The sequence below is a fragment of the Notamacropus eugenii genome, chromosome 4, assembly GCF_028372415.1.
Source record: "Notamacropus eugenii isolate mMacEug1 chromosome 4, mMacEug1.pri_v2, whole genome shotgun sequence".
Classification (NCBI taxonomy): Eukaryota; Metazoa; Chordata; class Mammalia; order Diprotodontia; family Macropodidae; genus Notamacropus; species Notamacropus eugenii.
In genome coordinates this window covers 327,206,027-327,230,973 of record NC_092875.1, presented here as the reverse complement: position 1 = coordinate 327,230,973, position 24,947 = coordinate 327,206,027, and the positions used below count along the sequence as shown (strand labels likewise).

Here is a 24,947-nt window from a genome sequence, read left to right as displayed (position 1 = left end):
CTGTTAATCTTGTCAGCTTGCCTGGGTTTAATTATCATTTCTTTGCAGATCATCTTACATGGGTTTAATTATTGTCTCCTTGTACATGGTTCCCAGATCTAAGCTATTTATTCTGATCCTATGGTCCTGTTGGGAAAAATAGCAATAACTCATATTTATAGAGTATTTTCAGTTTTTTCAGTTTCTTTCCTTAGAATATCCCTGAGAGGTTAAATAATACAAATAATAATATCCTTATTTTACAGATAAGGAAACTGAGTCTCTGAGAGGTTAAGTGGCTTACATCCAGTCACATAGCCAATATCTGTTGGAGGTTGGATTCAAACTCAGGTGCTTGGGGACTGCAAAACCATCACTCATACTGTTTTTTGAAGACCCCTGACATTCCCTCATTCTATAACTCTCAAGCTGGTCCATCTGGCTCCTGCAGATGCCATCTCTTTTAAATTGGACTCCTCTGGAAAATCTTAATTAGTCCCTTCCCTTGTGAATAAGACCTTTGTACATTATCACTTCCCACCTAAGCCATCCTTAGTTATCCCTTCCCTATTCAGGGGGCTAGGGGCGCAGCACCCCCATGATCTGGAAAATCTGTGCAAAATTTTTTGATCCTTCCTTTGTATTAGAGAAGAAGTCTTCTGGCCTCACAGATTTCCTTCTCTTTTTTTCTTGATATTATACAATACTATAAATATATTTTATGCATTTCTGAGTTTTTAAACTTTCTCTGTGTCATCTGCTGGCCTTCACATGTTGTCTGCAGCTTCTGCAAAACTGCCCCCCCCCAAATTCCCATTTAATTTCTTATGCCAATCCATAGTATGTCAAAACCCACAATGCCAAAAGTCATGGTGTGCAAGGGATAACTGTATTTTAGAGCTGCTCCCCCAGCACTCCCAAAGGTGACCTGACCCAGATTAAAAAATGTAGTTGGGAAATATTTAACAAAAAAAAAAAAATACTATAAAAATAGATAACAAAATATTTAAAAACTAAGTCAGTAGGTGGCCCACAGACATTTTTACGTGCAGTTCAGTGGTCATTTCTATTTGAGTTTAATACCATTAGTCTAGTCCAACCCCATTGTTTTACTAATGAGGAAACACTCAGAGTTGAAAGGATTTATCAAGAGATCTGAACCCAGGCTTTTTGACTTCAGAACCTGTGGTCTTTCCACTGTTCTGTCCATGTTGATAAAGGATCATAAGCTTGAAGGCTAATCTAGTCCGACCTCTTACAGTTTAAGAAACTGAGACCCAGGGCTATGATTCAGATTTAACTTCTCAGGCTCTGAATCTGATGTTCTTTCACTCCCTCTCACTGCTTGCTTTGTGACAATTTGACAAATCAATTCATGCCTGTAGGCCCTGTTTTACCTGCTTAGGTCATAAACTCTTGGAAGGAGCTGAGCCTTCAATTTCTTTTTTGGAAATAGTCTCTGGGCACTGTGGGGCCTTGGGGATATTTTTTGGACGGCAGTGTACCCTCAACATTCCACTCTGTGAACTGGCTGACGATAATCATGAGGAGATGGGTGAGTCAGTCAGGGTCTAGGCTTTGCACCCCACCCTGACCCCTACCCCACTCTGTGCCCCACTGCTACTTCATAGGGCTGGACACGGAGGGAGGGTGCTTTAGATGCTTGTGGAATGAAGTGGTGAATGAACATCATCTCTTTTCCATAGGATCGTAAATCACTGAACAAAAAACACACTCCACAACCATTTTCTTCTGCTTGACGCTGGATTTATTGGAACAGGAAAAAGACAGCTTCTTAGCACTTGCAATACTTGCCAAGAGTGCTGCTCACTGTGGGGACTGGTCAGCATTTACTGTATTGGTTCCAGCTTTCCTTTTTAAAGCGTTAATTAATTATGGCTTAAAAATTGACCACTTCAGCTTTCTTTTGTCTCCTCTTACCTCCTTTGGGTAAAGCCCCAATCTCTATCCGCACCCCATGGCATGTCCTAGCTTAGTGCCCTACCACATGACAGCTGTCTTAGAGGAGGAGAGTAAACCAGGAAGCTGGGAGCTTGGAGCATCAGAGGTCAGAAGATGGGCATGTGCAGGCTTCCCTACTGCACCTCCATCTACCATAGGACCATAGGATCAGAATGAATAGCTTAGATCTGGGAACCATGTAGAAGGAGACAATAATAATTAAATAATAATTAAACCCATGTAAGATGATCAAAAAGAGAAGAAAAGAGGGCCTAGGACAGGGTTCTTAGATCTATAAGGGACCTTAGAGCTGGATTCTCTAGCCCAACTCTTTATTTTTTACCTATGAGAATGAGACCCAGAATTTGTTAAGGTCATGAAGCCAGTCAGTAGTACAACCTAGATTTAAACTCAGGTTTCCTCAACCTCACCAGGGATTGGAGCTTTTAAGGCCAAGTGGCTAAGATAAAACTGGAGAACATGTCTTCCTTCCCACCTCCTTCATTCACTCCCATGGCTAAAAAATCTTCAGTATAAATAATGCAACATTGAAAAATGGAAACCACTGAACACTTGATCCAGTGCCTTTTCCCCCTAAAGCCCAAAGCCCAGATTGCCTTCTGTTAACTCTGATTTAGCTTGTATGGGTCTTCTTAGGTATGTGCCTCCCTTATTAGAACTTGAACTCCGCAAGAGAGGGCACCATGTTTTTTGTTGTTTTTTTTACCTTTCTTTGTATCCACAGTAGCTTAGCACAGTGTCTGGAGTCAGAGACAGTGCCAAATAAATGCTTATTGACTGACAAAAACAAGTGTTTTTGTTAAATAGACAAATAACTTGTTCTATTGCACTGCAAGTCAGGAGTGAATCCCAGAAGAAAACTCAGGGTTTATTTTGTCTTCCTCGTGTCCAGGGAGTTTTGAGAATGGAACACACCATGCCAAATGGCACAATCAATACACAGAAGAGTGGTTTTGGAATGACCTGTTGAATTCTGGATGCTTCCCATGGCAGATAGAAGGGCAGAGATGAAGAGACTCTTGGGCATCCTTACTCCTCCTCAGACTGTAGGGAAGAGATCTCTCCATGTCAACCCATCTCCCTTCTTCGGGTCCAGCCACTTTCCACAGGCAAAGATTGTGGCCACCCCATTGCTTGTGTTGGTGACCTCCACCCTCTCCACCAGCCAGCCAGAGCTGGGACCTTTGCCGTCATGCTCCAGTCTCACCTTGCGCAGCTCCCCCAGGTCCAGGGTCTCCACGAAGAAGTGGTCAGTGTGGCCCCTCTCAAAGAGGTTGCGCATTCGCCGCCTGAGCTCCCGCTTCCCTGTGTCACCATTGGCTCCAAAGACAGTGATCATGACATTGGCATCTGTGCCTGCTCCAGGTTCATACCCTGTTGTGATTATGACCTCATACCTGACTGGCACCAGACTCTGGATCTTGCTGGCGAAGCTCTCGGTCACCTTTGTGACCTCAAACACCTTGAAGTACTTTTTCTTTTTCTTTAGGGGGATTTTGTAGTCACAGTTAAAAAAGTACCTGAAGAAACAGGGTGGAAAGAAAGGGAAGAGACTGAAACCCCAAGGAAAATTATCTAAGCTCTTCCAGAGTTATAGTGGAATGAATCCTAGATTTAAAATCCAAGGACCAGAGTCCAAACCAAGGTCTGCTCCTAACTCTCTGCATAGCCTCTAAATTTCAATTTCTTCATTTATAAAACCAGGGGACTAGACTAAATAATCTTTAAGATGCCTCCCATCTCTGAAGCCAATGGTCCTTCTGGCCCTGATTGGTGAATTATCCTTGTTTCCTGGCTATAGAGAAAAAGAAATCTCCTTCTCCACAAAGATGATTGTGAATTGAATGATGAGTGCCACCAACCAGAAGAATCTGGGGTCCAATGGATGTTAAAAGTTATAATAAAAGTTCATGGGAACGGCTGTTTTTAATCTGTAAGAATGTATTATGAATATTTGAATGAGAGGAGATTATACAGGGATATTTCATAGTCTGGGGGATAAGAGGTCCTTGTAGGCCTCCTGTAAGTGGGTTCTGCCAAAGGATGAGGTATAAGGATGTGGGGCTACTGAAAAGCAAGACACCACCACCAAGAAGAAAAGAATCAGGGCAGAAAGGATAGGCAGTGTGGTACAATGGAAGGTGCATGGCTCTAACAGTCAGGAAATCTGGGTTTTAGCCCTTACTCTGCCCACTGACTAGTTTGTGACCTTGGATAAATCACTTTACCTCTCTGGTCCTTAGTTCTGTCCCCTGTAAAATGAAAGTATTGGGCTAGATAGTTCCAACTCTAGAGTTATGTCTATGAGCCTATGTCTGTGCCCCTGACGTTCTTCTGTTTCTCAATCTATGATCTGTCTAGAACAGAGGTTATTTATCTGGGGTCCATGGACCTGAATAGATCAGTGGATAGATTTCAGAGAGTATGGGAATTTGGATAGGCAAAAATACGTATTTTCATTTTAGTTTATTTCCATTGTAATCCTGTGTATTTTATTTTATGCATTTAAAAAATCTGATTCTGAGAGTGTTCCATTGTTTTACCAGAATGAGAGAGTGATTTATAATACAAAAAGGATCAAAATCCTTGGTCTAGATAACCTTCAAGTTTCCCTACATCTCTACAACTCTCTCCCCATGTTTCAGTGTCCCTACATCTCTACAACTCTCTCCCCATGTTTCAGTGTCCTCTGAAGTGTCTTCTAGTTCTAGAGCTATGATCCTATGTCTAGATGACCACTGGATTCTTTCCAGCTCTGATATTTTACAATTCTCTAGTTGTCAAAGATGCCAAGGAGCTTTTTTTTAGTATATACAACCTTAGGTGAGATACTGGGAAATAGTTTCCAAAACCTCAAAAGTCCTGTGATTTCATCTGTGAGAGAGGCCCCTTCCCTAGCATAGATCACAGCTTCCCTATGACTTAGGAGACAGTTTTCATGATCTGTTTTGACCAAAAAACCAGTTCATGTCCTGGAGCACAGCCTTTGAGTGATAAGCTTCTCTGCACTCAGCTATGTGGAAGGCTAAGCAGTGCTGATAAGTAATGTTTATAGAACAATACAGGGGTGTGCTGCTAAATATTTAACAACCAGGCTGGTGGTGGTGGTGGGGAATGTATGCACACATACTTTTAAGTTTAATCAGGAGAACAATAAATTGTTTTGATCTATAGGATTGCTGATTTCTGAGATGTAAATGCCCACACAGAAAATTAAAGATGGGCTTTAGTGAGCTGGTTAGAGCTAGCACCAACACGTGCCTGGAACTCAGGTTGCTTTATTCACTGATGATGAAGAGTCTAGTAGAAGAATGGAAAGTGTCCAGAAGAGTCAGGAGAAGTGGCCTATTGGAAACAGGGCAGAGAAATAATGGAAGGGAAAAGGATGCAGATGTAGGGCCCTGGTATTTTTAAACAACTATGAAGTGGGTCACCTAAAATTTGTGGAAGTTTTTGCTTTGGTTTGTTGGTGTGGAAACAAAAGTCATTAATCTGTATGATATGCAAACTGAAGAGGGGCAGAAGGGGATAGCAGATAGTTAGCCTCAGAGTCAGAAAGGTCTAGGTTCAAGTCCTTCCTCTGACACTGTCAGTGTGAGCCTGTGCAAATCACAACCTACCTCTCTGTGTCTTAGAGAACTCTTTCAGACTTTGAGCTGAAGAGAAAGTGAAGATCTATATTGGTAGGGAGAGTTTCCTTTTCCATGAGGTTCCTGGATCAATGAAATGACAAGTCTGATCCCTATCCTTATATAAATGCATTGCATAATGGCAAGATAGAAAGGCTTTAATACTATGTAAATATCTCATAATCATAACATGTAAAGATCTATAAGTAAAAGAAAAAAAGACCCATGGAGTCTCTCTTTTGGAAATTCTTGCAAATAAGAGAGATTATTATCTATCTGGAATAGTTTATGTTGAGTCTTGCCTAAAGCTGGGGGATGGATGAGATGACCTTGCAAGGTTAGCCCCAGAATTCCCTGACTGGCCAACATTTGATTGTAAGAGTGTTAGCCAAGTGTGGAAATGAGATCATTCCCTGGGTACTGAGTGAGGTCAAGCCTGCTCTATAGGGAGTAGAAGTCTGAGCAGAAACAGCATCGAGAAGAGACGAAATCATGCCAGATTTGGCTGGGTAAGCAGGAGAAAGGGGGCGTGCCCAGGCAGGGAGCCTTCCTTCTCCTTTCCCAGCAGTAAGCTGCTGCAGTTGTTTGGAGCAGATGCTGAGAGATGCATGCTTTCAGTTACTGCTGTGGCCCGTGGCAATCTGCATGGACCCCACCAACAACATGTCTGGAATTAGAACTGGCACCAGTCTAGTGAGGTTTGCATGCTGTGGGGCTCTCAGTGAAGCATTTCATTTCTAATCATGTAAATGATTTCCAAATGATCCTCTCCTCTCACCCTCCCAGCCACGGCAGGATTCATGCTCCCTCCCAGGGAACTGAACATGAGAATCGTGGAATGTTAGACCTAAAAGGGATCCTCAAAGTCCAACTCTTCCATTTTACTGAAGAGGAAACTGAGGCCTGGGAAACTGAAGCAAATTTCCCAAGGTGAGGAGACACTGAATGGCAGCACTGAGACTAGAACCCAGGATTCCTGACTTCCAGGCTAGTGCTGCCTCCCTCCATCTGGGCTTGTCAGGGCAGGAATCATTAATTCAGTATTCTTGGAATGGGGGTCACAGAAAGCTAGATATGTGGGTACATGCACATGTGCATATGAGTGTGACAATAATTTTATTAATAGCAAATAGCAAAGCATTATTCATTTGTTGATGAAAGGAATATTGAGAGAAATTAAATGATTTACTCTGGCTCACTAGAAAGTGATTGAGCAGAACTTGAACTCAGCCCTTCCTCATTCTAAGTCCAACACACTCTCCATCAAGGCACCTAGCTGCCTAGGCAAAAGGTTGCTTCACAACTGAACTGCTGTTATATTTAAACACATTTCTGGACCCTACAAATCCACCTCATGAAGCCTTAGGGAGGAAAAATCCTGGGTTACTTAGTATGTGCAGACCAGAAGTTAAAACGTAGGCTAGAGTTATCACTGGCAAACACTAAAATATTGAAACTGCATTTCAAAGGTGTGGACTCCCTTTGAGTGCTGATTAATTCACCAGGGAGAAACTAGAAACTTGATCTGTGGTATTGTTAGAGTCGGAGCAAATGTGCTCTAAACCAATAAGTCAGGAGAACTGGGTTCTAAGATCCTGGCTTTGCCACTGATTGGCTGCGTGACCTTGGGGCAAATCATGTCACAGCTCTAAGTCCAATTTTCATTTTCTATAAAATTGAAATAGATTTATACTAGCTAAGATTTTTCTCCTTTTGCAGAAGTTAGGAGCCCTGAGTTCTGATCTTGTCTCTGGCACTAACTGACTGAGAAAGCTGTACTAAGATTCCTCCCAGGTGAAAGATAGGAGGAAAATGAAGGATGCGCTTGCCCAGAGTCACCAGGCTAGAATATACGGAAGTAGCATTTAGATATAGAGAGATCTTACAAGAAAATTAGAACATAGAACACATTACTTATCAGACATATGGACTGGGGAACAATTTATGAATAAACAAGAGATAGCTAAGTTAGGTGTAAAATAGATAATTTGGTTACATTAGATTAAAAAGGTTTTGTGCAAATTAACAAATGTAACCAAGATCAGAAGGAAGGCAGAAAATTGGGGAAAATTTCTATAGACAGTTTATCAGATAAAGCTTTCATATATAAAATATATAAAAAGCTTTGTCAAATCTATAAGAATGAGTCATTTCTCAATTGATAAATGGTCAAAGGATGTGGATAGGCAGTTTTCTGAAGAAATCAAAACAATTTAAGGTCATTTAAAATTTTTAAGGTCATATAAAATGCTCTAAATCATTATTAATTAGAGAAATGTAAATTAAAACAACCTTGAGATATCATTTTACACCTATCAAATTGGTTAAATGATAGAAGAGGAAATATTGGAAGGGATGTGGAAAAACTTGGACACTAATTCACTCCTAGTGGAATTGTGAACTGATCCAACCATTTTGGAGAACAATCTGGAATTATATCTGAACTTATTAAACTACCTGTACCCTTTGACCCAAAGATAATTAGGGAAAAAGGAAAAGAACCTATATCTGCAGCATTCCTTTTAGCACTAACATTATAGGACTCCTTGAGACTCCAACCGAGCTGTGAAAGGTATTCTCTAGGGTGAATCTCGAGGACAATGGAAAACCCCAAACTTGGCAGAAATGAATAAGTACTTCCTCACCTGCCTTTCTGAGCTTTTAACTCCTCACCTCACCACACTCAGAGTAGGAGCTCTTGGTTCCAGGGGTCAGAGCAGCTGCAAGGAAGCCTTTCTTTTGCTTACATTTACTCCGATGCTACATCTCCTCTGTTTTAACTTGGCAAGCTTGAGAATGGAATTCAGTCTCTTTGATGTCTTAGCAGACTACTCCAACCCTCACTGATCTCTCCCTTCCATGATAGCTAATAATGATAACAGCTAGCATTTACATAGCACTTTAGCACTATAAAGGCAAAGCACTTTAGATATATTATCTGACTTGGTGTTTACAACCACTCTGAGATGCTATTATTATCCTTTCTTTGCAGAAAAGGAAACTGAGGCTGAGAAGTTAAGTCACACAGCCAGTAAGTTACTGAAGAATGATTTGAATTCAGATATTCCTGAATCTACAATCCAGCACTCTATCAATGTCTTCATCTAGCTGCCTACCTATTACTTCACCTCTAAGTCTTCTCTTCTCTGGTTCCTTTAACTATCAGTACCTAATAAAAGTGTACACTCTCTATTTCTCTTTTCTCTCTTTCTCCCTTTCTCTCTATCTATTTATCTACATATCTGTCATCCATCTATTTATGTATCTGTCTGTCTGTGTCTGTCTATTGGTCTATCTATCTACATATTCATCCATCCATCTATCCGTCTATCCATCTATCTATCTACAGAGCTGTTGTGTGGAAGACTTACTTTTGCTTAGCCCAGAAGTCAGGGCTAGGATCAATATTGTTAGATTTGTAATTGACTCACTTCTTTAATAGTATATTAAAATAGTGGTATATATAATAATGATTCATGCATTGGTACCTGCTCTGCCCTTCAGGTTAGCTTGATAGTTTTTACTGAGTAGACTTCTTTCTGTTCCCCTAGTCAAAACAGATAAATTTCAGCTACCAAACTTGGGTAGTTTCCCCACCCATGGGAGTGGGAGAGGATAGCTAGGGAGCCTTTCTTCTGTAGTCCAGATATCTATCCACAGTATACTAACTGATGAAGGCCCTACCTTCATGAAGAGTTAAAGGTAGATTCTTCTGGTCTATACATGGGCAGAGATGTGCTTCTATTTCCTTATCACCTCTGTCTTCTGGCAAAATTAAGATACCTGCTTTCCAAGCTCAGAATTAATAATAATCAGGAAATAGTCTTCCTTTTGGTGCCCTGCTTTTTCTAGTTCTTCTTATGGATCTATAGAGCTGTGGCCTTAGGCTTGAGGGGACATCCCATTCCTAGGATTTGACTCACAGAGCTCATTGTTCTTGGTCAATGTATACTACACACCCATGTCAAGATCTCCTGGAATTGGGAGGTGGGGGGTGGAGATGGTCTTTCTGAACCACAAGGCCATTGTGCCAAATGTTGTAGGCAGGTTCTACCCTATAGCTTGAACATAAAAGTGAGCAGTTGTTCTTACTAAGGTAGAATGTGGTTCTTAAGCAGTAATACAACTATTCCTTATGTTAGCATGGGTTCCAGGCCTCTCACTAGCCTGGTCACCCTCCTCTGGATACTTTCCAGCTTATCAATATCCTCCTTAGGAGACTCTCAGGCTTGAACTTAATCCTCCATTTGCAGTCTGACCAAAGTAGAAAACACCAGGGCTATTGTCTTGGTTAAGAGGAAATTGGGGGGCAGTCTAATAAAGGATGGTAAAAAGGACTAACTATGTATCACCTCAAATAGATCACAACCACTCTCTACCCAAGGTTTCTCCCCTATAAAATGATGGAGTCAAGCTAGATGATTTCTGAGGTCCCTTAAGCCTCTAAATCTATTATTTCTATGAAGTGAAGCCTAGGTACAGGAATGAGGTAATGCCAATTCCTTTATTCAAAGGTAGTGCTCAGAGTTCTAGACTTGGAGTTAGGAAGACTTGGATTCAGATCCCTCCTCTGATATTTACTTGTTGTGTAACCAGGAGTAAGTCACTTAAACTTTCTGGCCCTCAATTTCTTCATCTGTAAAACAGGGATAATAATGCTTCATAGGATTGTTGTGAGGCTCAATTGAGATAATGTCCCTGTGACTTCCTCCTTCAGTTGTTGAGTTCTATCCTTGAATCTCCATTGGAGGACTTACCCATGTCAGCCTTATTTGCTTCTTATTGGGCTCAGCCTCTGATCTTTTCTCTACCATAACCAATCAGTGGGTGCTTCCTTCTCCCAACTTCCAGCTCCCTTTTATTTGCTGTCTTCTCTATTTAAATCTAAGCTCTTTGAGAACAGAGACAGTCTTTCTTCCTGCTTGAATTTGTGCACCCAGGGTGTAGCACAGCTCTTGGCATATAAGAAATGCTTTGCTAAACTAATGGATTTAAGGTGCTTCTTGGTGGGGATGGGATTCCAGACCTGTGACCTCATTGGTTAAAGGGAGTTCCCCAGTGAGTAAAATGCCCTTTACCAAAGTAGATTGACCAGAAACAGTCTTTAAAGGGTTGCCTAAGGTGCTAAGAGATTAAATGACTTGCTTATGGTCACCCAGACAGTATCCTCAGGCAGGAGTCTTGAACCCAAATAGTCTGGACTTCTCTAGTGGCCCTCAATCCACTAAATTATATTGCCTCTGTAAAGGTCTTTGTAAACTTTAAAGCACTATAAATGCCCAACATCATTATTATTAAGATAGATAAAGAGCTATTAGGAGAGCACCTCATAAATGAATTCAGATCTCAATGAGCTTAACTCATTTGGATGAATTAAGTCCCAAATATAGGAAGAACTTGTAGTTGTGATCTCAGGACTACTCTGGATGAGTTTTGAGGAGCTGGAGAAAACAGGGGGAGGCATCAGGGGAATGGGAATAGGTAAATGTATCAGTTTTCAAAAAGATGAGGAAGGTCGATTTTGGGAAACTGGGTCAGTGAACTTGAATTTGATCCCAGGTAAAATTCCAGAGGAGATTAATAAACAAAAAAATAATCAAGAAAGTTTCCTTGGCTTTTTAATTGAATTACTAGATTGCACCTGAGACAGTAGTTTTATGTAATACGAATTCAAATCAGTGTTAACTGAATTGAATTAAACTAGTAGATGGGAAATATTATTATAGAATGTAAAAATACTAGAAACATTTATATAGATTTAAGATTTCCAAATCACTTTACAGACAGATATTCTCTTATCTGATCTTCACAACAATCCTGTGAGGTAGGGACTATTATCTCCATTTTATAGATCAGGAAACCAAGGCTCAAAATGTTTAACTGGGTTGTCCAATGTCACACAGCTTGTAAGTATCTGAGGCAGAATTTGAAGCCAGGCCTCTCCTGATTCCACATCCAATGCTGTTGGTTTCAGTGAGGCATGTGATAAAGTTTCCTATGATAACTTTGTGGATAAGATGGAGAGGAGTGAATTATACGAGAGTAGAGTTAGGTGGATTCAGAGTTGGTTTGAACCACTTAGAGAGAGAATTGTGCATTATTAGTGCATGAATGTCAATTTGTAGAGAGGGCTCCAGGGCCTGTAAAAGGGTGCTGTCCTACTTATGTTTTTAGCATCAATTTGGGTGAAGGCATAAATAGCATTCTTGTCCACTTTATGGGATGACACATTGTTGGGAGGGAGAACTAATATACTGACAGCCAGAACTCAAGGTCTAAAGATCTCAGACTGGAATGATGGGCTAAAACTAACAATAAATATGCAACAAAAACTGCTTAAATCCATTTGTGTAGAGTAGAAAGTTAGGGATGGGGACTAGATCTGTGATTTTACTGATATCAGGAACTCCTGGGTGAGGAAACTCACTATATCAATGCGAGTCAATCAATCATTCAATCAATAAACATTTATGAAGTAATCATTTGGTGCTAAGCATTGTGGTAAGTGGTAGTCAGTGCCTTCTTTACAAGTGGTAGTCTTAGAAAATTTGCCTAGAACATGAGAAGTTAAATGAATTATCCAGGGTCACACAGACAGCCATTCTGTGTCAGAGGTAGTACTTGAACTCAAGTTTTCAAGTCCACCACTCTATTGAGTATGCTATCTTGCTTATCAGTAGAAAGGTAATCAAGATAAATGTAAAGTCTTGTACTCTGGCTTAGAAAATCAATGGCACAAGTGCAGGTTGGGGGAAGACTTGGTTTAACAGTAAGTAGCTCATGTAGAACATTTATAGGGTTTTCACAGGGCTGCAAAGATCCACATATTTTAATATATCTTTCCCTGAAAGATAATGAGACCTTTTAACTCAGTTCAGGTCAAATGTTTATGTGCCTCTCATTTGCACAACACCGTGGATATGAAGTTTGTTGTGATAGTCTCTGCTCTCAAGAAGTTTATCATGTAAATAGGAAGGGTCCAGAATGAGGGTGCTGCTCAGTCCATATCTGAATTAGGATGACCCTTCTGGACACTACATTTAAGTAAGAAAAGTAACTAGATGAAATGTGAATCAAGAGGAGAGTCACCAGGACAGTGATGGGTCTGGAAACCTCATAATGAGAAGAATGCTTGAAAGATATTTAGATGGAGAAGAGAAAACTGGGGATGGGGGCACATAATATCTATCTGAAGGCTTGTCTCATGCAGCAAAAGGGCAAGCTTGTTGAAGTTACAAGGAGACTGACTGATCCAGTAAAAAGGAAGAATTTCTAATGTGAAGGGAATTATGATTTTCATACTAGTGGATATGATATGTATAATGAATATACTAATAATTTAGATTTCTCAGAGTTCCCTTTTTCTCAGGAGACTCAGGCTTGGGAGTCAGAGACTCACAATGCAATTTGAAATGATCCATCAAACCCTTGACAATGCTGTCACAATCACTGCATTCCTCTGCCTGTGTACCTTAAGTGAAGTGAATCAAAGATGGTAGAAACTGTTCCAGTCACAGAATTCTGGTACTGTGCACCACCAAGTAATGAGCCCCAAGACTTGAAACAATACTGTTCCCACCAGACTCCAGAACACCTGCATTGTCCTGTACTCAGAAACCACTCAGGCCCTGGAAATGATTGTTTTATAGTCCATCTTCTCTCCCTTTACACTTGTGATTTATGTATGTAAGCTGTGCCTTTACTCCAGCATGGAGAACATCCCTCAATCTGTAAGTAGTGAATTAAATCACTGCTTGTTTCTTGGTACTTCTGTTTCTGGCCTGCTTTGTGCAGCTCTGGGCATTAACAGGTTAGAGACCAGTCCTACCTGCACTACATTTAAAGTTCTGTTAACACTAACAACCAGAGCAGTCAAAAAATTGTACAGACTGCTGCTGGAGGCTGGGAGCTTCTTTTACTGGGTGGGGTCAAGCAGAGCCTGATGACATTTTGTCAGAAGGTTTCTGCAACTGGGTAGCAGCTTGGACAAAATAACTTCTAAGGACCTTTCCAACTATGATGTTCTATGACTGTGATTCATTTTGGTATATTTCCTCACTCTCTCTCTTCAGTGCCTTCCCTATTCCCCAGTGCCCTCATAGGATGCTCCCTAGATGACCTGGTTCTTCCTTCACCCAACTGCCCAAGGTTGTACCCACGAAACTAACCCTGCTTTGCCCATAGCCAAATGAGGCAAATGATTCCAAGCCACCTCAGTAGTCTACACCTTTCCAGTTGGGAAGTCCCACCTCAACTTTTCTTAGTTTCTTGGCCAAGGCAGGAAGTTACATACACATTGTTGAACTCCAGCTCTGTGATGGTGATGGTCTTCACATGCCAGAGTATCTCCCTGGGAGGCATCCTCTGTCCTTCTCTGGGCATGTGCCACAAGCACAGTGCTGCTATGTCACCCACATAAATGCTATCAAATTCAAATTTGTCAGTGGTGCCTCTGTAAGAAACAAAGGGTATATTCAATGAGCCTTCCCACACCTAATTCATCCATCCATCCATCCATCTATCCATTCTCTTGCTTGTTTTATTTATTCATTCACTCAAAGAATATTTATTGAGTATCTACCATATGTGAAACCCTAAAACTGGGCACGCAGGGATGCAAAGAGTAAGAAACAATCCCTGTACTTATCTGGGTTACATTTTAGTTGGGGAAGCAAAACTACCACACATGAATTAATTCAACAACCACACAATGCTGTCTATGCTAAGGTTGAAAGACTGGCAAAGGCAGTAAGCGTTTCTAGGAATTTAGACCAGGGAGAGGCCACTGAAGGCTGGGCTGGGCTCAGGGAAGGCTCTATGAAGAAAGTGGGATTATATCCTTGACTGACAGGTACAGCTTGGATGACAGGGAAGAGATGGAGGAAATAAGATGAACCAAGTCATTGAAATGGGGATGCACATGTACTATAGGAGTGGGATGGAGTCCAGCTTTATTGGAGAGTAGGAAGATGGAAGTTTGGAAAGATCAAAACTGTAACTTGGGGTCCTAAGGGTGGTGGGGCATTGAATGACAGAATAAGGAGCCTGGACTTTATCCTGTGGGCAATGGGGAGGGAGTCATTAAAACAAAAATAGAGATAGAATGTTACCTAAACAGCTTTTAAGATTAATTTTAAGATTAATCTAGGAAGAACCTGGACTTAAAGGTGGTATGATTTCTCAGGCATAAGGGGCTATGTCAGGGAATACAATTATAGAATGCTTTTTGGACAAATCCTTATGAAGTTATAGTATTTTTAGCTGATGCTGATGTGAGTGCTTTCAAGACTGCAAAGCACTTTACTTGTATTATTTCATCTGAGTCTCTCAAGAAACCTATGAGTTAGTAAATCCAGGTATTTTGATGCCCATTTTACAGATGAAGATGTTGAGGTTCTGAGCAGTGAGGTAACTTGCCCGTAGTAGCTAATGAGCATCAGAAGCAGGATTTGAACTTAGGTCATTGGAGAGCTAAATTCAGCACTGTCCTATCACACCCTACTCTTCACCTCCAAAAAGCTTACCTCCTAGAGGGGAGAGATCACACCTTCTTATTGTCTTTTATCTCTCAAAGTGCTTAGTGTGCTGGGCACCCAGAAGGGATCAGTAAACAGTTCGCTAATCTGTGTCCTAGAACCAGACACTGGAAGCTGTCCTTCCCACTTCCTTACCTCCATGCTCCATCCCATTGAAGACAAGAGGACCACAGGACACCTGGCCCTTCTGAAATCTATTTTTCTTGTTATCTATCCTCCCTTCCCTTCCCTCTCTCCCACCCCATCTCCCATCCATGGGCCTCCCCTACTTTCTAAACACCCTGTGCCTAGGGCTGTTTTCAATGAGAAATTCTTTGGATCGGTCCTTTCTTCCTTCCAGAACGATCCAGGCATTCTCCCTGGTATCTGAATCGCCAGTTTCTATGACGATCTCATAAGCTGCAATAGACGACAAAAGCCACACATTAGGAGAGAGGAAGTAGCTGTCCATAAGTGAGGAGGGGGGAATATGGGCGGGGTCAGAGAAACTGAGGTTAATTACTGGGCTGAAAAGCTAGAAATAGAACCCATGATGGAAAGAACCAGTAACCCTTAAAGATTCAGGGGATAATTAAGTAATAATTCCCATTTTGTTTATTCTAATGATTTCTTTACTGTATAATCAGTGAGGCAATCCTAGATCAAGTGCAGCGGAAAGGCATTCCTGGAGGAGGTGTGAGGAAGATAGAGTGGGGATGGGGTAGAGGAAGTGGGGAAGGGGCCTGGTTTTCTGAGTTTCATTGACATACACCTACATTTCTGTCTCATATTTCACCACTGTGACCATTCATCATTCATGTGAAAGATAACTGGGTAAGCAGAGACAAAAAGGGGAGGGTAGAAAGGTGGAGGGCAGAAGGTCCCATCAGATGTGAGAAATAATTCATTTGGACCCCTGTTCTATTCCTATCAGTATTAATCATTTTGATATTCTACATAAATAATATAGCGATAGATAGGTTCTTATGGTGAGCCTCAAACTTTAATGCAATGTTCACTGCTTGTCTAACAAATTGAGGCTCACTTGCATAACCACTAGAATGCTGACAAAGATATTTCCATCCAGTTTTACTGAAATTCCATGTCCAAACTCAAGATGCCTTGATGCTTCAGAAGGTCCCTTAATTTATTTTTGTATCTCTGGCCTTCTCTTGTCCAACACGAGCAAGTGACCATCTTATGACCACTGAGTCAGTGGAGATGCTCCATGCTTCATCCAACCTGTGATGCTCCCCCAGTCATATGTCATTTCTGGCTTGTAAAAGCAAGGTCTGTCAACCAATGAGATTCTGTATTTCATCATGGCTCTTTTGCATATTTGGAAACCTTATTAAAACAAGGTCCTAGAAGAACGGAACATTTCAGATCATGAGGAAGATCTGAAGTTTACATCATTAGAGGAGACCATGAACCTTTTAATAAAGTGCCATTGCCTCAGAGCTCTGACTCAAGTCTCTTTCATTGTAGGCTGGACAGTTTTAATCCCCTCACAGAAATACACAAGAAGGGGTCTGAAACAGTTTTTATTTTTTTAACCATATAGCTGGATTCTCTGGGCCCATATTCTGTTAGCAGAAAGAAAGATAGAATCACTGAATGTTATTGCTGGATGTAACCTTAGAGATTATTTAGTTCTGCCTTTTCATTCTGCAGAGGAGAATGCAGAAAGCCAGAGAAGTAGTGACTGGCCTAAGGTCACACAGCTTGTGGAGGACAAAGTTGGGAATCTAACCAAGGCCCCTGGTTCCACATCCTTTGCTCTTTCCACTGCATGCTGCTGCTGCTGTTGCCACTGCAAATAACTGGAGCAGATTTCTCTCCAATTTGTAGAAACAAAGCACTTTCTACAGGGGTGGGGTCCCTAAAGTCTTACTGCAGTTAAAATTTTTTTTTCCAATTACAAAAAAAGCAATTTTAAACAATTATTTCTAAAAAATTTAAGTCCCAAATTCTCTGTCTTCCTGGATGTCTTCCCTCTTCCTGAGCAGGCAAGCAATTTGATATAGGTTATACATGCGCAGTCACACAAAACATTTCCATATTAGTCATGTTGTGAAAAAAAAACACAGACCAAAAAAAAGAAAAAGAAAATGTAAAAGAAAAAGTGTGCTTTGATCTGCGCTCAGACTCCATCCGCTCGTTCTCTGAAGGCGGATGGCGTTTTTCATCATAAATCCTTCAGAATCGTCTTGCATCATTGTACTGCTTCGAATAGCTAAGTCATTCACAGGTGATCATTGTACAACATTGCTGTTACTGTGTATGTGTTCTCCTGGATTTGCTCACTTCACCTTGCATAGGTTCATATAAGTCTCCCCAGGTTTTCCATCTGGATCATAATTTCTTATATCACAATAGTAGGCTGTCATACAGCAGGTAAGTGGCACCGTGGATAGAGCTCTGGGCTTGGAATCAGGAAGACATCTTCATGAGTTCAAATCTGCCCTCAGAAACTTACTAGCTGTGTGACCCTGGGCAAGTCACTTAACCCTGTTTGCTTTAGTTCCTCATCTGTCAAATGAGCTGGACAAGGACATGAAAAACCATTCCAGTATCTTCTCCAAGAAAACCTCAAATGGGGTCGCAGAAAGCTGGACGTGACTGAAGTGATTCAGCAACAAAAATAACAAAATTGTTTATATCTGACTTTTTTTGTGTGCGAAAATGTTTTGTACTTGTGTTCATGTAGTTCTTGGGTTTGTCTTGTCTTGGTAGACCCCCAAGTATTTTATATTATCTATGGTTATTTTAAATGAAATTTCTCTATCTCTTGCTACTGGGCTTTGTTAATATACAGAAATGCTGATGATTTATGTGAATTTATTTTATATCTTACAAATTTGTTAAAGTTGTTTATTATTTTAACTAGTTTTTTAGTTGATTCTCTAGGAATCTCTAAGTATGCCATTGTGTTATCTGCAAAGAATGAATGTAATGCAAAATTACCTCATTGCCTATTCTAATTCCTTCAATTTTTTCTTTTCTTATTGCTATATCTAACATTCATAGAACAATATTGAATTATAGTGGTAATAATGGGCATCCTTACTTCACCCTGATATTATCAGGAAGGCTTTCAGTTCATTCCCATTACCAATAATGCTTGCTGATAGTTTTAGATAGATACTACTTATCATTTTAAGGAAAGTTCCACTCATTTCTGTATTTTCTAGTGTTTTTATTAGGAATAAGCATTGCATTTTGTCAAAAGCTTTTTCTGCATCTTTTGAGATAATCATATGATTTCTGTTGTTATTGTTATTGGTATGGTCTATTATGCTGATAGTTTTCCTACTTACTGAAGCAGCCCTGAATTTCCGGTATAAATCCCACCTAGTGATAGTACATGATCTTTGTGATCTATTGCTGCAATCTCCTTGCTAGTATTTAATTTAAAAAATTTCCATCAACATTTGTTAAGGAATTAGTGTAGTTTTTAAACTGCATTTATGTATAGTTTAAACTGTATATAAGATTGCTTTTGATTTGCACAATAACCTTGTGAAATAGGATTTTTATTCCCATTTTATAGATGAAAAAGCTGTTCCATAGAATAAACTGACCCATGTCATACAACTAGAGGGTTCATGACAGAGCCAAGACTGGTACCCAGACCTTCTGACTCAAGTCCAAAACTCTTTCCCCTATGATATGTTGCCCAAGGAAGAAGAAAGTAAAAAAAAATCTTCTTAGCAAGGAAAGTAGTTGCTTAAGACTACTAGCTGTGTGACCTAAAGCAAGTTTTCTCAAGGTCTTGGTTTCTTTATCGGTAAAGTGAAGGGGTTGAATAAGATGATCTCTAAGGTTCCTTACAGTTCCAATGTTCTAGGGTATGAAGCAGCTGCCTGCCACAGGAAGGGATTAAACTCCCTGACATAAAAATTAAGAGAGAGTTTCACACCAAACAACCTAGCTCAACCCCTGGAGAGAGGAGTAGCCTGATCTATGGTATTTTCTTGCCGTTAGTTTAATTTCCATGATTCATGACTATGAGCAGTCAACAGCCTTTTATTGGTGCAACTCAAGTGATTTTTCCATCTCAGAAATATGATCTCTGACTTCTGACTTCTAAATCTAAACCTACCCACCCATCCCAGTGGGCACCAAGGATAAGTCTTAACAATTATTTTCCTTTCCTGTTCTAAGTCAAAGAACTTTGAGCCTCTTTACCTGCCACCCCCAAGGTCCATGTCACTGACTTGAGGCTCCTGTTGACTTCTGTGAGTTCCTGCTCTGTCAGGGTGGTGATAGAGAGCCCTAAATAGGACTCTAGATATAGTAAGTGGACTCCTGCAAGGTAGGACTGGAGAAATGCTGCTGGATTGCAATAGATCTACAAGGACCGCCCTTATAGACCACCTAAAATTTCTACCACTTGTGACATGCCTACTGCCTATCTCAAGGTCTCTTGAGGGAGTAACTCTTATGGTTAGCACCATTATCCAAAGCTTAACTCAGGACTGTCCTACATACAGAGAGAGAACATGATTCTTTACATTAGCGTGGTTTCAGAGGCACCTGCAGAAACCCTCATTTCCTATCTGAATTTCCACCATTATGGATTAATACCTTTGAGTTAAGGCATTATTGGCCCCTTATGTTATCACATATATGTTATCGCGATACAAATATGTTGCCTAGGAGGTAACCCTTTTGCGGGGGCTCATTTATCTAATGAATCAGCTGGAACTTCACAGAAAGGGGTAGCAGAGAGTAGGTTGGTTTTAATGAGGGTAGAGGAAAGGTATGGCATTTGGAGTTTTTAGGCATCAAGGGGCCAGTGTAACAGCACCAGCTGCTTAGGGTACAGGGTAGTGGGGGGCAAGAAGGATGAATGGAAACTCTAAGACATGGAAGTAAGGAAACTGAAGGAGAGAACTTCCTTTGGGGCTTCTCCAGCTTCTAGACTTACTGGTTTCTTCCATCTCCTCCAGGATCTCATTGTTGGCACAGCGCAAGTCTCGGACTGTCTGTCTGTCCCCCTCACTCTTTGATAGCCAGCGTTCACATGGGAAGCGAAATGTCTCATCCCTGGAGTTGTCCCTCACATCTATGTAGTTCAGATGCCAACCAGGAAATAACCCTGTGAGGATAGGGATGGAAGTGGGAATCAACCTTACCCTCCCTCTTTTTCCCTTCAACTATCCTCCTTTCCTTCACAGAGGCCCCCTGCCTAGCTGTGCAACTTCAGGCAAGCTCATTCCTCTCTCTTAACCTCAAGCTAGCTATTCATCTATAGAATGGGTATCAGGGGAAGAAGACTTTAAAACTTTAAAACTTCTTCCAGCTTGAAGTGTTCATGGCTCTCTTTGGGGAGAGAGCCTCTGAGAATCATCAGAAGTAGCCCATATGTCTGGCCTAAAGCAAATTGAGCTGGGATCCAAAGTCTGTGATGAACTTGGTAGAGAGACTGTGACCAGAGCCTTTTAACCTTTGCCTGTTAGAGTGAGCTAGCTGATGCTACCAGAGAGCCTCTGGTTGCTGTCCCCTCCTGAGGAGCCACAAATGCAGCATTGTTGAACTTTGCAAGTCATTGTGGAGAATCTGAAATACAGCTGCTATTTGTCAGGCATGGTTGAGAAAACAAACCAATTTTTCACAGCTCTAAGGTTGTCTGCAGACCCCTGAGTGTGTGGCTGTCAATACTACTGTAATTTGCATTGCAGAGTTTACAAAGAACATTTCATTGAACTGCAATACAAGTTGGTCTGTCTAAGTTGTTTCTCAGTCCCTGAGAACCTTGGAAGTTGAAGGTAATTGCTCTACAATTCTTATATACTATACATACCTCTTCTTTACTTTCATTTGTTCATTCATTCATTCAACAAAATTTTTTAAAGTGCCTGCTATGTGCAGTACAGTGTTCTAGGCACCTGGAGATAGAGAATAATAAACGTTGTGCAGTCCCTGCCCTCAAAGAGCTTATTTATTATCTAGTAGTAGATGAAACAATAAAACACTTTTGTTGAATGAAAAAAGGCAAAGACCAAGGATGAGTGATGTCATTGGTGTGAAAACTCCCTCTGTCAATACAGATCAAAATCACAAGCTGCTAATTTTGAAGATGGTTTTTGACCGTTGTGGCTAGAGAGCTCATCAGACCACAGCTAACCTTCTGGTGATGCCTCTTCTAACCTAGTGTAGTTGGTCCTCAGAGTACTATACAGTCCATCACCAGGTCTCTACTCCAAGCCATTTCAGCTTGGTAGTGTATGCTGGAATTGTACTGCATGGGCTTCACCTTCAAGATTGAACCCAGGTATCTTCCATGCCATGATAAGTACGGTAGAAATGGAGCAAATAATAATAGAATATTATGTTGTTATAATAATATACAAGTTATAACATGATAAATGCAGAGGAGCGGTCAGAACAAGACTCATGTGTCAAATTCAAGGTAGAAAGGGTTACCGAGGGGGAGGATAAGATAGATATCAGTGAGGATGTCATGGAAGAGACAACTCAAGTGCCACCTTGAAGGAAAAACCTTTAAGTAAGGGAGAGCTTTCAAAAGGTGAAAATGTGGTGAGAAATCATTTGGGGGCATAGGTGGGAGGAAACAACAGGAACTTAAAGAATGCCAAGTGCCATAATACAATGGAAAGAGAATAGAATTCAGAGTCAACAGACCTAGGTTCTGCCACCCATGAGCCCTTCCCAGAGATTCATAGGCTTGGGAGTCAGACGGCAAGGAAAAATGTTAACTCTCTTCCACAGAAATCTCACTGGCAAGAGAGGTCCTGCCTAAGACACAGAGGACAACTTAGTTGAAGGTTAAAGCTGAACAAAACATATTTTTGTTGAGTGAAACAGGGGTAGAGACCAAAAAGAATTGCTCATTTTAAAAATAACTTTTACTAAATTTACAATCAAATAATTTTATTAACTTGTTTTTGAAATTTGAGAATGTTATTGTTAGTAATTTAATTAGCTTTTGACACCCCTCCCCACATGTTTAGTTGGAGTCTTTATGCCCTTGGGAAAATTCCTTTGGTTAATGTGAAAATGGGCTGATTGTTGGACTTTCATAGAAAAATGAACACAATCCTAATCTATTCATTCTGACAAATATTAAGTGTGTGCAGCTGACTTCTAGGTGCTAGAGGATACCAACATTAAACAAGACAGTGGCTCCTGTCTTCATGAAGTTTATACTCTAGGGCAAGTGTACTTACCTAGAGTCTGAATTTTAAAAAAAATTTGATAACTGTATTTCATTACAATTGTTTTCCTTTGCAATCCTGTATAATTTACTTTATGTATTTAAAAAGTATGATTGTGAGAAGGGGTCTACGGCTTCACAAGACTGCCAAAGGGGTCCAGGGCACAAAAAAATGAAGTATCTCTGCTCTAAGCAAATTGTTGGGGAACAGATATAAATCATACAGTAGCATCCCTGAAGAGCTTAAGAGGCAAATTTTAAAGGTTGAAGAGGAGGTGTGAAGGCAGGAGAGGAGAGAAACTTTAGAGAGTTTACAAAGGTTGGCAGCACCACGAGTGTGTGTGTGTGTGTGTGTGTGTGTGTGTGTGTGTAATGAAGACAGGAGGAAGAAGGAAGCAAGAAGAGTACTTTGAGCAAAGTTATTTTAACGCTGATTTGACAGTAAATTTGCTCATTCTTCAAACAAATGAAAAATCTACCTTCTGGAAAAGAACTGAACTTGCAACACCAACTCCCTAGGGTCAGCTCAGCTTGAGGCTCCTTAATGAGGCCTTTCTGGATGACTTTTACCTGGTTTTCTTCCTTTTGAGAAAAGATCTTCTTTCCCCAGAAGACAGGGCACTTTCAGATATTTCCCACCTCTGCTGTCCTAAGCAGGTAGGGATGATTTCATTGATGAGACTGAGCATTGTACAGCAAACACTAAGGAACAGTGCTAATTCTTTTGTGTCAAGCAACAAGCATTGAATAAGCATGTTAATGATACAAAGGATGAAACATCCCCAGCTCTCAAGGAGCCCACCATAACAGAGGAGAGAATTTGCAATGAGGGCCATTATTGGGGGTTTGCCATCATTCTGGTTATCCAGAACAAACAATGAAAAGGGCTAAAACTTGGTCTTTTGTGCTCTCCAGTTCCCAATCCTTCTATATTTGTTTTTTCTTTCCTTTCACCCTAGTGTCCTAAGTGACCCCACTAAGATCCTTTCAAGATTCCATGGATCCAAGGGTGTAGGGCCTTTAGGGAATACCTGGCAAGCTCTCAGAGCTCTCACTAAGAGGAGAGATGCAAAGAGCCCTTCTCAGCATTTTTGACATTTCAGTACCAAATCATATCATGTCAGTTGATACCTATTTTGCCTCCAAATCAGCCTTGTGATGGTCTCTCCATTGATTTCCTGGGATTCTGGAGCAAAATGCAATTTGAATGAGCCTATCTTATGGGTAGAGAAACTAAAAGCCTAAGGTGCGGAAGTGGCCATGCCCAGGAACGTCCAGAGAAATTAGTAGCAGAGAAGGGACTGGACATTAGGTACTGGCTGTCTCACATTCGGGAGAGCAAGAGATACTCTCAGATAAACAAGGATACCTTGAGAAGGAAATGGATCAGCAGAAAGTGGATTTAAAGGGAGTTAACAAGATAGAGTTTCAGACTGAAGAATGGGGCCAGTGGTAAGCATAGACGAGGTAGATGACTGCCCACAAAGTTTGTTTGTTTTCAGTCAGAAAAGCTCTTATTTTCAAAACTATCTCTTCTGAACCTCCACCTCAATTTATCTTATGCTTAAAACTTCCATTAGAGTTTCCCTATGGTTTTCAAGATATTCCAGTTAAAATGAAAATGCTCTGAAAGAAATTGATCAATATTAATTCCTCAGCAAGGGATATCTCATCAACTCCTTTTCAATTCTGATAAAAAGGGAACTGATTGTACCATGCTATTAATTAGTCCCCAAGGTTCTACATGTTGTCAGCTAAGTGACCAGGAGGTTCCCTCGTCTAAGAGGACGTCTCTTCCGTACACAAATCACTTGTTCTTGGCCTGGCTTTGAAATCCACTTGGATGGAGATTAGTCTAGCACTTGGCTTAAAGCTTTTCTTTTTCCTTCCCCTTCTCCACTCATATCCCTGATAGACCAAACCACATTTCTCACCTCTTTTAAAATTGAGCTCAAAACTCATCTCTTCTAGGATACCTTGTTCACTGACCTTCTCTCTAGTTGGGTTTGTTTCCTTGTAGTGCATCCCTTCCAATGCACCATACTAGCATTACTTCCCTCCCATAGACTCTAAGCAGGGGTTGAGATTTCCCACCCCTGCCTAAGGATTCCTGAGGGTAGAGACTGTAACTTCTATTTGCCTATTATCTGCCTTTTACCCCATATTGGACCTGGTACTGGGTTTTGTACTGTCAGTGGACTTTTATAGAGCAATAGTGTTCAAAATGGAGGTTGGCTTCCCCCAAGGGATATGACATCACATGTAGGGAGGAATTATTTCCCTCAAGAGGTAAATAATAAACTAATCAGAAGGTGGGAATATTTAATAAAGCAATATATTATATATATGTGTGTGTGTGTGTAAACATGTGTATACAAACACAGACATGTATGAGTGTAATCATATATATCTATATCTACTATACACACATATATGTGTGTATATATATATATATATATATCTCAAAGGATAATGAATACAAAAGCATTGCATGGTCCTATAAAAAGAGAATCTGCAGGGCTAACGTTCAAAATAAGCTGAAGCTGGTGATGAATGCAAAGGACGACAAAAACGGCTTTTTTGGGTTTTTGTTTTTGTTTTTTGCTATGTTGATAGAAAGAGGAAGATCAAAGAAAGAATAGGGCAGCTGTTCGGGAT

At 40.6% G+C, this 24,947-nt stretch overlaps 1 protein-coding gene across 1 annotated transcript in view; it reads right to left on the bottom strand.

Annotated features, from left to right (window-relative positions):
• Nucleotides 1–434: 434 nt before the first annotated feature.
• LOXHD1 (lipoxygenase homology PLAT domains 1) overlaps nucleotides 435–24,947 on the bottom strand; it is a 283,771-nt gene continuing 259,258 nt past the window's right edge. The window contains exons 38-41 of the mRNA XM_072605219.1: nucleotides 20,040–20,210; nucleotides 15,397–15,526; nucleotides 13,885–14,043; nucleotides 435–3,482 (exon numbers count right to left, since the gene is read on the bottom strand). Of these exons, the coding sequence (XP_072461320.1) occupies nucleotides 3,002–3,482; nucleotides 13,885–14,043; nucleotides 15,397–15,526; nucleotides 20,040–20,210 (941 nt within the window). The 3' untranslated portion in view covers nucleotides 435–3,001. The remainder of the gene's footprint in view (nucleotides 3,483–13,884; nucleotides 14,044–15,396; nucleotides 15,527–20,039; nucleotides 20,211–24,947) is intronic.